Genomic DNA, 16,871 nt, shown 5'->3' with positions numbered 1-16,871 from the left:
CGGAAGTCTATTTTAATATTGCGCTAGTCCGTTTTAGGAGCGTATACTCGGCCGACCCATGGCTGCAGGTGCCGTCAGAACCCAAACCCAGCGATGTCACCCAATCCAGCTCAAGGGGCAACGCTCATGCTCTTGGATTCGCCAATGGCCAGAGGATGATGAGTAAGACCACGCCGAGTTCCTGAAGATCCACCGTGCTTATCCACTTGGTTACTCCACTGGACTGGAGCGCTATTCTCTCTTTGGCTGTGCTATCCCAAATCCGGCACTTGATAGCCTTTGAGTCCCGCTGGGCTTGCATTAAGCTTCTTTGCCATGTCCTAGTCGACAAGTTTTTGTTCGCTGTGCGCGACGCCGCAATGCTTACCTGCAGTTACGAGAACTCATCCTACGTAAGGAGACTGGGAAATTTGATCAGGGAGTTGCTGTCAGGAGAATCCAGTTAGTATGACGTTCACACAGCTGCGGGTACACGTCCACATGCCACCCTCGTGTGCATACACTATGGCTTTGTTTACCATAGCCTTACACGGAGAACGTTCAAAGCGCTACATTCGCAGCGTTCCATGCATTTCTATGCAGCTACAAGGGCCATATGCGCTAGAATGAAGTCGGGCGAGACCCATAACCTGGTTAGCAGGCTTACCCACTTTGCTCTTCGTATTGAACACCGATTATCCAATAGGACAAGCAGTGGTAAAAATACACTGGACATACACGAAGCCTCAATCTAACAGCCCCCCAGCCACCGACATCAGCATCAAGGCTGGGGGAACACAAACCTGCTCTTTTCACACCACTAATAATATGCATGATGCTTGTTGTCTTTAAGCTTATCACTAAGGACTAAAAGGGGATAGTGATCGCATGAACAGCAGGTCCATCACCAAGAGCGCATGCCTGTGAAGCCTTGGAAGGAGCGTGTCCTTCTATTTGTACGAACTGTTGTAATCACTGTGGTCTTCTATCGCAGCATCCCTGGATCTTGAGAACTTGTTGAAGTTCAAGATGCATCGATCGACTATCTATGGTCATCACTACATTTCTGCTGGTATTCATCTGGGAACTTACCGTACACATGGGTCCTCACCGCGCTTTTCCTGACGCATCACTGCCTTCCCTAAATTTTATTGTGTGGCGTTGCAAAAAACTATTGTGCTAATTCTTTCTTGCATGCAGAAGTGGATACTTCTACAGTGATATTCACATCTCGTGCGTCACATGACATTGGGTAAGGGTGCTCAATTCTGTCGTGCATTGAACATTGTCTCGACCGTACTGTAGATACATACAATTTCCTGGCTGCATTCGTAATCCGGCCAACATAAGACCCCAAGCGTATGAATTCAGGGGATACGTGCGCATTGGGCATACGTACGTAGCTGACATCAGCCGATCACGAATAACGAGCCGTTGAACAACACGTCAAACATGATGCGCGAACAAATATGGTATAACATTCTTTTTGAGAGACAGAAGTGGCTGACATCAATATTGTTGCGTCATGGTGTGAATGGCGTGATTGGCTTTCGACGATTATGAGAGCAAGTAAGTACAAAAGTACACAGTACATGCCGCTCACGCCATTAATAGCACCGAAAAGTCTAGAGCGGGTATCTTTCCGGAATAGTTCCACTCGCTCGCGCCACGAGGTACATCTCGCGCCGAGTCTGATCTGCTCGGGCTATTTCTGTGCGCTCAAATGTCCGAAGCACATCGGGGTAACTGCACGGCAACACAAACATGTACACGTTGAGCACGTAAGTGTTTGATATGTGGCGGTGCCAAAAATGTGTAATAATTGTTCCTGATGAAGCGAGATAGATCTGCTAGCCAATCACAGCTTATCATCTTGGTAACATATAGCTTTTTTGAGGCAAAATAGAGACTATTTGCTGATTCCGAACCCCGGCCGCAAAAAAACGGGATAGCCCTCGTATATCAAATACTTACGTGCTCAACGAGTACACATGTGTACGAGATGGAAGATAAGATGACAGCTCTAGATCTTTATGTCACAGCCTGCATAATGGGCTTTGCTCAATTACCCTGTCAAGGTTTGACAAACGGGCCGAGCCCGTGTGCTCTCCCACGCTATTATTGAACTTACCTTCGGCAGTTAGTCTGGTAGCGAATCACACAGGCCTCAGCGGTCCGGCCAGAAGAAAAGTTTCTTTTTTTGGGTTCAACCAGGCAATTCTTTTGGTTTGATTGTGCTATGAAATAGGGTGAATTCCGCTATGCATGCTGCGATTTTGGAAAGGAGGCTGGCAAGACCCGTTATTGCAATATTCATTTACTGTTCAGATTCGTCTCGATGCTTGGTTTTTTTGAGACTGTAGAGTTTCGGTCTTGTGCGCCCTGAACAGACAGCAAACGTTGTATATTTTTGGTGAGAGAGTAACTAAATATAGGAAGACTTTAATGAAGGTCTTGTGTAACTATGGACATTGCACCCACCTGTCTATATCATTACAAATACGTTCCACCGCCGTCTCAACAGCCAACTTCAAATTCATCATCAACCCCGAATCATCAGGATCTAGTAAATACTCACCAAATTCCTGGTCCACCACGCTACATAACGGCACTACCCCGTGTGTAGGCCCCATATTCGCAATTTAGGATATGTAAAGTCGAATACGACCAACCTCCCCTCAAACACAGCAAACGCATCGCACCAGCAGCAGCATCCTTGTCCCGATATCGTTAGGACCGGAGGAAAAACCTCCTTCTCGAGCAGTACATAGCGCTAGATCAGGCGATATGTGCGAAGTCGCATTGGTGATTATCGATTTCAAGCCAGTTTTTCCACGTCATGAAAATCTGGAGAGCTCGTCAAAGTGTGGACCTGGTGGCTGAACACCTCCACAACGCTCACAGCCTATGAAACAGAAGACAGAGTCATCTGCATAGATGGCGTTACCAGGTAAAGTACGGGACACTATTACCTCGCCGATACTACTTGGATGCCGATGTTCAATAAAGGGTGGGTCTGAACCTCGTACGCTAGATTTACTAAGCAACCAAAGTCTATGTATCGTTCGAGTAAACACGACAAGACTTGTGTCATTGGTGCAGTGGAGACTCTGGCCGAGTTGCCTGTGGCAACTGTGAAATATGGATGGGTGACGTCGGCGGCTGAGCTGTGTCGTGTAGCGCCATATTTAGTATTGAGTGGCTTTTCCAGGGCGCACTCAACAATCATGCGATTCTCCACTTTGTTCGTACGGAACAGTTGGTTAAAAGCCGGTTATCCAGTGTGAGGTTGTGTGTTGGCGTTGATCTAGTAGAATTTGGAAGGTGCGCTTGGGTGTGGGTGTTTGACATCTGGGGTGCGAAGGTCCAAGACAACGCGTTCCTTGCCATCATTGAAAAGCAATCAGACATTGCGATTAGATGAATAAGAGATTTGCGAGATTGAATGAACACTTCGCGAAAGGCATTACTCCGTAGTATCCAGGCTGGGTAGCATGTCCATCAGGTAAATCAGCAATGACAACATCATCTATAGCATCGATAATAGACTAAGAAGCAGTTCATTAAACCGACAACCCTAAGTCTCTTTTCTTCTTAATAGGAAAAGCTTTCTCGTCTGGTAACGAATGTGTACTGTGTTTTTCATCTGAACATGTACACTCATCTCGACAATCATCAAGAAACAACCTGTCATCCATATGCAGTTCTCCGAAACCATTATTCACGATAACCACATAGTAAACATTCGTACCTGAAAGAAGCTCAATACTATGTACAAAAGACGCACCACCAGTGCAAAAACTACATATTCATTTCGCAACCATTTAGGCTTCGCTCAATCATATTCCACAGAAACGCGTGTTGAACAGTGACGCAGCAATCGCCATCTCCATCCTACCACGTGAAAAAAAAAAATCAAACATCCAAGTCCAAATAAATCCATTATCTCAACAACCGCATATGCCGAGCCCCCTCATCCATCAACCACAAGAAAAGACGCATACAGTCACTTCTAACCCCAAAACAACCCCACACTCCCACCTTCACCATCTTCCTCCCCAGTAAAATAAAAATCATCCTCAATTCCCCCTCCCCCCCCCTCCCCGGTCAAACAAAACCCCGCCCAAAAATTTCCCCCCTTTCTCCTCACTTTCTAACCCAACCATTCTCCCGCTTTAAAACCCCGCAACATAATCACTAAACTATTTCTCCATCCCCCTTCCTATCCACCTTCTTCCTTTTAACCCCACCCTTTCTCCGCAAACTTCTCTATCTCGCTCTTCATCCCCAAGTTATCCCTTACTCGTCACAAACGACTATCACTGCGTTTCCGCTTTCACCCTCCTCAACCCTAAATTGTTTGTTTTCTTCATGCAGATTGTTAAAATGAAGAGAGAAAAAAATATCATTATTTACAGATTGTTTGAGTATTTCAGTTTAGTAAAAGAAATGCATAAAGAAAGGTTGGAGAGAGGGGAATTGGGCATGGACATGGCGGTTTTGTTGTGTAGGACCGCGGGGATTTGGTTTGGTTTGGTTCGGCCAGATGGAAGAAGAAGAAGAGCTGCATCAAATGTTGTAAGCTATACGTGTCGACGATGGGGAGAAAAAAAAATAATCAACTAAAAGGGATTAGGAGTTGATGTGATGTCGAAAGCGAAATTGAGAACAAAAATGAAAAGAAGAAGAAGAAAAATTTACTTGGTGGATAAATGATTATTTTGGACAGAATACCAAGAGAGCAGGAATTTTGACGAATGAAAATTTTTTCGTGTGATGAGATGAGAAGGAAAGGAATGCAAAGCGGCCCAAAAAATAACAACACTTAGTACTCGTATGAGTAACAAGGCATTTACTTGTATATTGAACAAGGAAGCCGGGGGCGTAACACGCCAGACATCAAAAGGTGAAAACATGATAGAAAAAAAGAATATTTTTAATCCATCTATCCATCTACATCTCTCTAACATAACCATTTCCTTTTTATTTTCTTCACCACTCCGCCACCTCACCCACGCCCGGCTTCGCCGCTCTAACAACCTTGTCGCAATTCAGCAGACACAGGGGATCAAACGCCTTTTTAAGCTGTCTCATTGCATCCACTGTTTCGTTTCCCAACTCATGGGGCAGGTAGTCACGTTTGACGATGCCGACACCGTGCTCGCCCGTCGCGGTGCCTTCAAGCTCAATAGCGCGCTTGACCATTTCGTGCACGAGATGCGAAGCTTTGTCGAAGTCGCGATTGCGGTCGTATAGGATAATCGCTGTTTCGTTGTTAATAAAAACAAAAGACATCAAGGGAAGAAGCTAAGGAAAAAAAGGAAGAAGGGGGGGGGGGGGGGGGGGTAAAAACTTACAGTGAAAATTTCCATCACCAACATGACCGACGATACTAGCCAGCAACCCACTTTGTGCAATCTTCTGTTTCGACTCTTCAATAATTTGCGGGAGTTTAGAAATGGGGACTGCGACGTCGGTAGTCCAGACGCCAATATTTGGGTCTCCTTTACCCTTCGCCATGACGCTCCACAGGGCTTCTTTCCTCGCCTGCCAAAGATCCTCCTTTTCCTGTTCTGATCTTGCAAACTCGAAGCTGACGGAGCCGGATTTCTTGGCCAGGGTCTGGACTTGAGCGATTTGTTCTTTGACGGCGCTTTGGGTGCCCGCAAACTTGAAGAAAAGCGTGGGAGCGTTTTTCCATGTTTTTGCGGTTTGGCCGGCGTCGTTGATGCATTGCATTTGGACTTCGTCGAGGATCTCGATGGCGGCGATGGGGACGCTGGCGCCGACGACTTTGAAGACGCATTCGGCTGCGGCGCGGATGGAGGGGAAGGCACATACGGCTACACTGGTGTGTTGGGGCCTGGGAATGATTTTCAGAGTAGCTTCTGTGACCAGACCCAGGGTACCCTCGCTTCCAACAAACATGCGCGTAAGATCGTAGCCTGCAGAAGATTTTCGTGGCCGTTGCCGGGTCTTGATGATTGTTCCATCAGCCAGTACAACAGTGAGCGACACAACCCAATCTTTCATTGTGCCATAGCGGTATGCGTTTGTGCCTGAGCAACCTGTACCAACCATACCACCAATCATTGCGCCTGGACCTGGATCGGGAGGAAAGAACAAGCCATCCTTTGCGAGCTCCTCGTTGAGGTATTCCCACCCGACAGCGGGCTGAACAACCACATCCAGATCTTCCTTGTGAAGGTTTATAATTTTATCCATGCGACTGAAATCGATGCAAACTCCTCCTCTCGTTGCGGCAAAATGACCCTCTAAACTTGTTCCCCCGCTGTATGGTGTGACGGGAATTTTTCGCTCATGGCAGACCTTCATAATGGCACTGACTTCCTGAGTGTTTCCTGGCTTCACAACGCAAAATGGTACGTCACCTGGCGACGAAGGATGTGAAGACCACGATGAACCACTGTGCGATTCGAGATCATGCCTGTCCAGCGTGATGTTTTCTCTCCCTACAATGTCGCGGAAATCGGTCCACGCCGCTTCCATGTTCGCCTCTGAGATGTTGTGCTTAGGAGGAACAAAGGTCTCGAGTGGTGCGGTAGAGCTCGTGTCTGGCTTGGGTGGTATCAATTGGCCGTAGTAATAGCCTATGCTCGCGGTAAGGAGACATGCTGGTTTTTCAAGTCAGTTCAGTCCAAGGGGGGTTTTTTTTTAAAAAAAAATGCAATGGTTCGATACCGAAGACGGTCGCAAAGAATTGTCCCCGTGCTGTTCTTTGCTGCAGCGACTGAATCCTAATCTGCTCGGCCTTTTCCTTTTGCACACGCTCGTAGATACTCTCGTTTAGTTGGAGGTAGAAAGGTCTCTCTTCATCCTTTCCCAATTTCTTGTTATCGCTCGCCCATCGTCTTTGCGCCGTTGCGCCCACACGCGCGCTTACTCCGCATTGCCTCCATATCACATTTGTATGCGCATTTCTCAGCGCAATGGAGCCGCGCGGTAGGCTTCGTAGAGGCATTGCGGTTATGAAGACAGTGATTTCATGTCGGGACTGTCGGGGAAACGGGTGCGGGGAACGCGATGGCGAGTCTCAAGCGTCGGATGGTGACAGCGGTGCCAAGACAAGCTTAAGTCCGCCCTCGATGCTGCAGATCCCTGTTCATGCAGGCAGCCTGTCACCATAACCGATGATCTCATCCATGTCGACGCGGAGAAGCGGATGTATGCTTTGTTTTGCATGGAACTTTGTTTTGATTGGAGTACGCACACGTCACGGCGCAGTTTCCAGTTTGAAGCATATGCACTGGTCATTGTTACTTGGAGAAGAGACAAACAGATGGAGAGCAAACAGAATGCAATTGCGAGCTCAATGACTGAAGCCAGAGCGAGTTATCCAAACTAGAAACAAAATAAACAACCAAACTCCAAACCTAATCTAACCTGCCGTGCCGCCAGGCATGCAGTGATTCAACGAGTGATTGTCAAAGCTTCCAACGCCTGTGTAGGATAAAGATATGCAAAATGATGAGGTGGTTCCTTTGGAGCCAGATCTTGCCAATGCGCCTGCCCAAAGAATGAGTCCCTAACAATGCCCGCAAGATATGCAGCATGGGTTTTGGTGGGGGCATATGTCGTCAAAGGCCGTAATCGTTACGCCATGCTAAAGAAGGAAAAAAAAATGTAAAAAAAATATGTATAACTGAAGATGGGGTATAAAAAAAGCAAAGTGTACACCCGTGTGATTTCTAGGGTACCGTCAGTGGCCGTGTGCACTGAGGTGATAGAGTGTCGGTGAGTAGACGCTGCCAGGTGGAGGCCCACACAGTAAGGTAACGCTAGCTGCATATATGCGTGGCAATGCATGCAAGTAGACGACCTGGAACAAACGCCTATTTGCCCGATAGACGAAGCAGCCTTGTCTTGAGCCAGGTAACAAATCTGAGCCATCTTCCCTTGATAGCACGGCGCTTGCTGACCTTTGGTACTGCACTCATGGCTGACTTTTCCGGGTCGACGGTAGTTACGAGCTTGGGCAACGAGTGGGAGTGAGCCTGTCGGTGATCAGAGTATTGACGGCCGCCTATCGAGGGTCGGCCGCCAACAGAGGGTCTAGGTGTTTTTTCGCTCTCGTCGGATGTGGTGCGGGTGCGGTTCATTTCGTTGCGGTCCAGAGTCTCGGACTTGCGTCGCTGCAAGTCTTCTTTCTTGAGCTGCTTGCGGTAGTCACGCTCTTGCTGCTTGTGTGCATCCTTTTCGTACTTTAGCTCCTTGGCTCGTTGCTCTTGCTCAAACTTTTGTCGGGCAGCGCGGATGGATGCAGCTCTTGACGCGGGATCCACAGGCGAGTCGCGACCGCCACGTATGAAGCGGTAAGCCTGGTCGAACGAGGTGCGGGAGCTGGGTGATGTGGTTGTGTCGATGGATTTGAGCGTGTCACCGCGTGCTCTTGGCGGGCCGGCCGGGGAAGTGAGTGAGGCTGTGGATTGGGAGTAGGTGGCAGCAAGGCGAGTGGATGAGTTGTTGGTGTGGAGGCGGAGGGATGTTCCTTGTGCCGAGGACATGGACCCAGATCGACGTGTGGGATCATACGAGTTCTGCTTCAAACGAACTTCGTCGTCGGACATGATATCATCGCCCTCAAGCTCGCTTCCTAGGATGGACGAGGGCGACGAGCCTGCTATTGGCGGTGAGAAGAGTTGAGGTGTTTGGCGAATGGAAGGCAAAGGAGTCGGGCGGGGGCCTGAGGAGGCCGAGTACTGTGACTGGTTGGAGGTGGAACGGCTGTGTCTGTTGCGAGGGTTTACGGGAGTGAAGTTGACTTCGGATATGGAATGCGAGTAGGCGCCGTACTCTAGGATGCCCAGCCCCGTCAAGTCGTTTTCAGCAGCAGGTCGCGAGAGATCCAGACCGCTGGTTTCCTTGGAAGAGAGCTTGCGCAGGTAGGGCTTGATCTTGAGCGGGTGGGCAGAGGCAGCGGCAGGCATGGGGCGTTGAGGTTCGATCCAGGACTCTTCGTAGACGTTTGGCGTGTTTGAGCGGTCAAAGGTGAAGGCCCCATAGTCGGCGACGGGACTAAGGGAGCTGGGTGCAGCCGAGGCCGAATGGCCGCGTTTGTGCAGACGCGCATGCCTGGCGGACATGGTTGGCGAGAGACGGTGAGAGAGAGGCGGTCGCGGGTGTTATCGAAGCATGTCAGTGTAGGCGGGTTGCAGGGTGTTTGGGGCGATGGGCAACAGCAGGCTGGGGAGCAGTTTAAGCATGAGGCATCGGCAAGCCAACTTGGAAGACGAAGGTGTTCCGAGTGGTTCCGCGGCAGGCAGGCAGGAAGGGAAGAGGGTTATGGATGAGTGACGAAACGACTGTGTCGGGCCCAGGCTGGGGGGGGGCGGGAGGGTGGGAATGAATCCGGGGCAATTCCAAGGTAGCAGTAGCAGCAGCAGCAGCAGCAGCAGCAGCAGCAACAACAACAGACGCGGGTCGATGGCGCATGCACCCAGGCAAGCTGGATGGTTTGCCAGGCCGTTGGACGTCTCCTGGCTGGCGGGCCCGCTGGGATGCTGGACTGCCTCGAGCGCTGCCTCGGCCCCGAGCGCCTTGTACTAGTCGTGCGATGGGATGGATGTGGAAGCAGATATGGCCACTCAGTCCGGGACGCGGCTAGGCCACACGCAACGGGGATCGATGATGGCACCGCCAGTGACGAGATGGACCACGACCACTCAGGCCGCGCGCCGCCATGGGGGCGTCCGGTGCTTAAATGAATGCGCGGGACGGGTACAAGGCAAGGTCAGAGTGGCGCTGGCGGTGGGATGCAGAGAGGGCAAGCCGGCTGGAGCGGAGTCGCCGTTCGATAAGCCGCAAAGATACAGTCACCCTCACGGCCATGGCCCGTGGCTGTGTGTGCCCTCCATCCCCACCGCTCGCACTCGCACTCGCACCAGAAAAGAGGTGTACGCGCCGCCCGCCTCCTCTTTTGCCCCCGCCCCCTCTCTGCTGCGACGCCTGCCCAGCTCGCCAGCCTGCGCGGCTGCGTGGCACAGCATCGTCAACACCAGGCCCGGCAGGGAAGACGCCTCGCTGGGCTGCGCAGTGGTGCTGAACCGCGCGTAATCATGAGACGTCAGGTGCCCGGCTGTAGTGTCGACACAGTACGCCCCATGGCCTCGTATGCATCGCATAGACGCCGCGACTGGGCCTGGTGCCGATGCTCCCACCCGACTCGCCATCAACCCCATCGCCCTCGGACATGAGGCCTTGCGCAGCGTGCAGGGTGCTGAGAAACACATCCATCAGCTCTGTGTTATCGCTGCGGCGCACCACCTCGCCTTACCCCGCCATTCCTACCCAAGGCTGACCCTGTCCACCTCCTCTAGCATACCACACTATGCCTCCCGCCGCCATCCTCAACAAAACCCGTCCCCACGCGGAGAGGGGCTCTCCCACTTGCTGCCTGCCGAGCACACGGCACACCGAGTCAAGCCTGTCCAGTTCACTACGCACTCTGCTCTACATAGTACAACCAGACCAGGTTGCAGTCGCCCTCACGTGCACGCCATCAATCCACCGTCTGCATCCTGAAACACGCTTCTCGATACCCCACACTGCCTCTTGCGCACCCAACCAATACTTATCACGCCTCTTGACCACTGCCACTGCGGCAGAGAACCACTTCTGACGCGTCTGGACCAGGGTCAGGACCAGGACCAGCTCCCGGTGAGACAGTACATACCCCGCAACACATGCCTACGGACGCCGAACACATTTTGTTGCTACGCCAACTATTGCCTCTGCGCACGACGAGGCTCTCTCCCCGCTGGTCTAGACTTGAGCAAGTTTCTCTTTGATTATCCCCCCCACGGCCCATGTACTCCAGCAGATATGGCCGTATCTTGCCGCGGACATTACACAGCCTGAAACTCCGCAACAGCACGTGCTAGCTTCCTCTGCAGCTAGCGAGCGGTTTGTAGACTCGAGTAGTGCAGATAAGTAGGTGTAGTGTGAGTATAGCCTCTGAAACTGAAATGGCGCGTCCCTTAGTATGGAGATATTATACCGGCTCAACGGCAGCTTGTAGATCATTGCGGCCTCTAGTTCGCGTTGGGGATTGGGGTTCTGAAAACTGGTATTCTGTGGTGGCTTTCATATCTTGGGACCAACACGTGACGTTATTCGCAAGTATTCGCGACCACTTGCTCGCGCAACAATGGGGCGTCCTGGAGCAACCATGACCTGTGCCAGGGACTACCCTGAAAAAAAAAACAGGGTCCCAATGACGACAGCCACGCATATCTGAAATCCTGGTGCGGTTGAGTTTGAACGCGTGCAGAACGCATCACTATGATTGCTGCAGTGGGCCAGTGTAGGTAGTAGATACAAGGATCAGGACATCGTTCTGACCGGATGACGCCATAATGACTTAGCGAAACACGATGCATCTTTTTTGGAACACCCATCGCCCTAGTCTACTCTGTCAACGAACTCTATATCGCGCTGAGCTGAACAACAGAGTACGAGCGCCTCCAAGAGCTGCGTCGAAACTCTGGTTATAATAATAGCATCAAAGCGTGTGCTGACCACGCTGTGCATGTCGGGGCTGGACAATGGTGGCCATGTCTGCAATACAATGTAGCATTGATTAAGCCACCGCTCAACCGATTTTGCAGAATTTTAGCCTCGAGCCCATGCTGCATCGTTCGCTTGCGAAAGAAAAAGAAATGTCGCAAATGTCGATGAACGCTCAAGCGAGGCCCTACATTTCTCCGATGGACAAGCAGTGTCTGTTTTTTTTCTTTCACGGACAAGGGGCTCCTGCGCTAGCAGTCAATAAAGTCTCGTTGCTAGGTGGCTGACTAAGGCCTCCCTGACGTCGAGCACGGGTCGCAGGGAACACCAAAAACATCCTATCCCAAAACCTGCGCTACCCACCACACGCGTCTCATGGCGTTGTAGCCCAAAACCCATTCCGACCGCAACCATCACTTTCTGTCCCCAAGTGATCGCGACCATGTCGACCAACAAGAGGGGCAACATCTTCGGCCAGGGTAAGCCTGAGCGCCCATACGAAGAGCGCGACGAACCCGCAGATGTCCCTCAGCGGGCAACAGCAGCCCAGCTCGCCGCACGAAAGTAAGATATTCATCTCCCGGCATGCATCTCAACGCTCCACTACAAGTCTGTGTCGCGATGATGTGCTTTGTACATGATAAGCTGACGTTTTTTTTTCAACAGAATCAAAACCGCGAAAGCCCGACGACCAGCAGGCGCCTCCTCCGTGAGTATTTCGACATCCATTTCAAGCCTCCGCTCCCCGTTCATACCGCAGCGCAAGCATGGCGATAAGACGCTTTAATCCCGCGAGACGGCGCGAAACACATGGCAGAAAGATGACATTCGCTAATACACGCGCAAAGGGTCTATCACAGAGCGCAAACTTTGGCGCACCACAGCAGAATGGCTTCAACTTCGGCGCCTCGGCACCTGCTCCTGCAAACGGCGGCACGAATGCCTTTGGAGGCTTTGGGGGAAACAATGCTTTCGGTGGCGCTAGCGCGACGAGCAGTTTTCCACCTGCTCAGCCCGCAGCCCCAAGCAGTACCTTTTCCAGCTCATCTTTTCCAGCATTTGGAGGCAGCAATTCAGGAACAGGCACAGGCTTCAATCCTCAGCCGCCTTCATCCGCGGGTTTCAATTTTACAGCAGGAGGTTCCAACCCATTTGCGACAGCGAGCTCGGCGCCTGCGACAAACGGCAGCACGCCTGCGCCCGCACCCGCGTTCGGAGGATCAATATTCGGCAACTCACAAACACAGAGCAATCCCTTTGGTGGACTAGCACAGAGCAGCACGTCAAGTGCAGCCCCATCAACCAGTATTTTCGGTACATCGAGCGCCGCACCCTCCGGTGGTCTGTTTGGTACTTCGAGCGCTGCGCCTTCGGGCGGCCTATTTGGCACTACCAGCGGCGCTGCAAACGCTCCAGCAACCACCGCCCCGGCCTCAACACCATTTACCTTTGGCGCTACCAGCTCATCGGCTCAGAACACTGCAAGCACGCCAGCAACAAGCGGCATTTTCAGTAGTTTCGGCAACTCCACGCAGACAGCCCCACCAGCACAAAACAGCATTTTCAGCAGTTTCGGCACGAATGCACAGAAGGAGGAAGCCCCCAAAGAGCCAGCTGCATCCCAGAATAGCATTTTTGGTGGCTTTGGTTCAAACGCGCAAAAGACTGATAGTGCTACGGAGACACCCAAGCAGAATAATATATTCGGGGGTCTAAACACAGGTGCACAGAGCACGCCGAGTGCTACGGCATCTGGATCAGGTCTGTTCAACTTTGGCGCATCGGCTCAGAAGACGGACGGAGCGGCGCCTTCAGCACCATCTACTGGCTTGTTCGGAGCTTCCACTTCGGCTACACCAAGTGCCAAGCCCTCCGCACCCGCCGACAACCCCTTCGCAAACCTCCCGACTGCAGCGGGCGCATCTACTCCATTCAAAGGATTCGGAGCAACATCACAGACGCCTCAGGCTCAAGAGAAGACTCCAGCCCCCTCAGCGAACCTGTTTGGTAACCTGAACAAGCCAGAGGAGTCTAGCACCACTGCTGCACCAGAGACACCCAAGTCGAACCCATTCGCGTCTCTTGCAAAGCCAGCTACTCCTCCAGCTGCTGCTCCGGCAGCTACTAGTTCTGGATTTAGCTTATTTGGAACTGACAAAGATAAGGATTCAAGTTCGGCAACACTCAAGGCTCCTGAAGCATCCAAATCGAGCCTGTTCCAGCCTTTCAGCACTCCACAGCCAGCAAAGACTGCCGATGCGGAAAAGCCACAAGGTGGACTGTTCAGCGCGGCTCAACCAAAGACCAGCTCCGGTTTGTTTTCACAGACATTCCAACCCGAGGCCAACAAATCGAGCAACCTGTTCAGCAAGCCTCAGTCCAGCTTCTCGTCTTTCACACCGTCTGCAACTTCTTCAACAGAGGCACCAAAGGCTCCTGCTGCGGCGTCTCCTTCTTCTGAAAAGTCCAATCCGTTTGCCTCCCTGTCAACCCCTTCAACAGATCGACCCAATCTGTTCAGCGCTCCCAAGGAACCTGCCCAAGTCTCCCCTGCACCAGCCATGCCCAACCTTACAGGCAGCTCCACGGTGTCGAACGAATCACAGCAAACACCAGAGATCCCCAAGGTTCCCAAGGTACACGTCCCTAAAGAATGGTCTGTACCGGGTGTTGTTCGCGCACAGAGCGGTGATAGTCTATTGAAGCAAATCACGGACTTGACTGCTCAACTTCAAGTTTTGAACGGAAAGTACCGACAGCAGATTAGTACTCTTCCTCCCACGGCAGACTGGTCGAGTGTGTCCCTTTGGCACTACCAGCATTCCACCGACATCAAGAAGAAGATTGACAACGCGAAAAAGCAACGTGCAGCTAGCCGCGGTGTCACTGGAACTGAATCCAGTCTGTCGACTAAGCGCAAGGCTGATGAAGATAACGTCGAAGCCCGTGATCCTTCTCCAATTAAGCGATCTCGTCCAGCCGAGACACCTGCGAGCCCGACACCTCAACCTTCTGCTTCTACTCCAAAGCTGAACCCGCCAGCAACGGCAACATCGAACATGTTTGCCAAGGCAATCGGTAACAAGCCTTCCACGCCTTCTGCTCCCTCTACGTCGTCAACAAATCTGTTTGCTCCAAAGACGGCTGAGAATTCCAGTGAAGAACCTGCCAAGGCAAATGCACCAGCTACTGGTTTTGGTTTCAGCCCGTCACTGCCCGCCACCAACGGTGCAAGCAGCTCATCCACTTCGTCCGGATTCAAGCCTACGTTCGGCAGCACGCCCAGCAGCGCTTCCGGCTCAACAGGGTTCAAGCCCAATTTTGGTAGTGCTCCGGGAGGAGGTGGTTTTATGGCGCAATTTACCAAGACGGCGAAGACTTATGACGAGCTTGCTGCCGAGCGTAAGAAGAAGGCTATGGAAGAGGACTACGATTCTGACGAGGAAACTGAAGAGCAATGGTCTGCCAGGTATGACAAAGCTGAAGAAGAACGTCGTGCTGAAGAAAAAAAGAAGGCTGCTGCCACTCCTACATTCACATTTGGTGCCTCGGCTAAGCCAGACGCACAGCCATCAGGCAGCACCCCGAAATCTAATCCTTTCTCTGGCCTGCTGAAGCCCACAAGTGGTGCATCTACGCCTGGGGGCTTCACTCCCAAGGATGTTAGCCCTGCTCCATCTACAGGTGGGCAGTCTGTCTTCAATGCCCCAGCCGCCTCTCCAGCTCCTTCTTCCAACATCTTTGGCCATCTCTCTTCGGGCCCTTCCTCAAACAACCAGGATGAGTCCGATGAAGATGACGGCGAGCAACAAGAGATTGCTGGGTCTGTAGAGCCGGCCACCCCGAGAGGCAATTTTGGAGAATCTGAGGCGGAGTCAGAAGAGACGCAGGAGCAAAAGAAGCCAAACACTAGTTCCAAGGGAAGCCTTCTTTCCAGGATCACCCGCGACAATGACTCCGAGTCTGAGAAGGAGAACAATGGCATTTCCTCTACGGCGGCGACCAACGGAACTACTACGCCTACCAACAAGCCCTTCCAATTCTTTGACTTTAATGCAGCATCCAAGACCGCCCCGCCCAAGTCGGACACATTTGCAGGCGATCAAACTTTCAAGTTTGGTAGCCCTATCAAGTTTGGACAAGCTCCCGCTACGGAGAAGAAGGATGCACCTAAGTTCCAGTTCCAGCCTGCTACACCATCGCCAGGTGAGGGGTCGACAACGCCGGCGAAGCCACCGCCTTCTTCCATTTTCAACTTTGCCTCAACCGGCGGCTCATCATTGTTTGCCCCATCCGGTGGTAACTCTATCGGCTCTTCAGTCTTTTCTTCACGTGCTGGAACGCCCCTGTCTGAAGCTGGCGAGACTAGTGCAGCCTCGGCCGCAGAGGATGAAGAAGGCGAAAAGCATGAACAAATCGACCTCTCCCAACTCACCGAAGAAGAGCTCAACACCTACGACATTGTCTTCCACACTGATGTCGTCCTTGCCAAGCACCAGGTAGACAAAGATGGAGAGAAGGCCTGGGTCAACCTTGCCAAGGGGCCGCTTTGGATTCTCAAGGACAAGGAGACTGCTAAGTGCTCTGTCCGCGTCCGCATCCCAAGTGGCGCTACGCCTCTGAACTACCAGATTCTGCCTTCACTCCCTGCTACGGTCACCGGCTCTAGCAAAAAGATGGTCATGGCGACGAAGCCCGCAAAGGAAGGTGGACTGCAGTCGGTCATCTTTGCTGTCAAGTCCCCTGAGATTGCAGTAGAGATGGCTGCAAAGTACACCGAGTCGGTTCCTTCCCCCTAAGCGACAAAACTTCACTTCAACCCTGCTGCACACTTTGTATGTGTGAGGCAGACTCTTGAGCCTATCTGGGCTTTTTTCGACATTACTTTTTCAATCCTGAACTAACCGGTTACGTTTTCACCCTTTCCACACGTATGCCCTTACCAAAATTGGCGCCCTTTCCCCAACATCCCAGCGAGTGATTTATTCGATTTGTTTTTCTTGTAGAGAAGGATTGCTGCGTTTACCCATCGGAATCAAGCATTGCATGACACGGCGTTTTTGTTGGCCCCCTTACCCCTTAGTTTAGTTGAATTACGGATGAGAGGAGTGTTTAATGCGAAATAGCAGTGATGAGGGCCCCCATTGACTTATTTGTCTTATGTAATATATCAAGTTCATCCTTTTTCTGAATCCATGTACAGGCATCCTGGATTGTTTTTTGGTTTGAGCGTACGTTTCACTCTTGTTGTGTCAAATTTAGACATTCCATCTGTTCTTGAACTTTATCAACGTCCTCGGTTGATTTCAGACATGAAGCGTTTGTACCATGCACTTGTTATCGCAGTATGGCTGGTAAATCGAAGA

General features: G+C 51.6%; 3 protein-coding genes across 3 annotated transcripts; 1 reads left to right on the top strand and 2 right to left on the bottom strand.

Moving 5' to 3' along the window:
* Positions 1 to 4,898: 4,898 nt before the first annotated feature.
* Positions 4,899 to 6,996, bottom strand: PSV08DRAFT_338898 (uncharacterized protein). Its single transcript, XM_014222414.2, has 3 exons — positions 6,682 to 6,996; positions 5,337 to 6,614; positions 4,899 to 5,243 (listed from the first exon to the last, which is right to left on the bottom strand). The coding sequence occupies exons 1-3, from the start codon at positions 6,959 to 6,961 to the stop codon at positions 4,972 to 4,974; spliced, it is 1,830 nt and encodes a 609-aa protein (XP_014077889.1). The 5' UTR covers positions 6,962 to 6,996; the 3' UTR covers positions 4,899 to 4,971.
* Positions 6,997 to 7,676: 680 nt separating this feature from the next.
* On the bottom strand, positions 7,677 to 9,208 carry PSV08DRAFT_19820 (uncharacterized protein). Its single transcript, XM_014222413.2, has one exon. It carries the CDS (start codon positions 9,081 to 9,083, stop codon positions 7,833 to 7,835), a length of 1,251 nt encoding a protein of 416 aa, XP_014077888.1. The 5' UTR covers positions 9,084 to 9,208; the 3' UTR covers positions 7,677 to 7,832.
* Positions 9,209 to 11,947: 2,739 nt separating this feature from the next.
* Positions 11,948 to 16,304, top strand: PSV08DRAFT_382369 (uncharacterized protein; the record flags this gene model as incomplete). Its single annotated transcript, XM_014222411.1, has 4 exons — positions 11,948 to 12,069; positions 12,172 to 12,214; positions 12,354 to 13,245; positions 13,309 to 16,304. The coding sequence occupies 4 exons, from the start codon at positions 11,948 to 11,950 to the stop codon at positions 16,302 to 16,304; spliced, it is 4,053 nt and encodes a 1,350-aa protein (XP_014077886.1).
* Positions 16,305 to 16,871: the final 567 nt, after the last annotated feature.

The sequence above is a fragment of the Bipolaris maydis genome, assembly GCF_028858645.1.
Source record: "Bipolaris maydis strain C4 unplaced genomic scaffold PSV08scaffold_17, whole genome shotgun sequence".
Taxonomy (NCBI): Eukaryota; Fungi; Ascomycota; class Dothideomycetes; order Pleosporales; family Pleosporaceae; genus Bipolaris; species Bipolaris maydis.
Note: the sequence above shows the minus strand (reverse complement) of the source record. Positions and strands in the feature narration are given on the sequence as shown.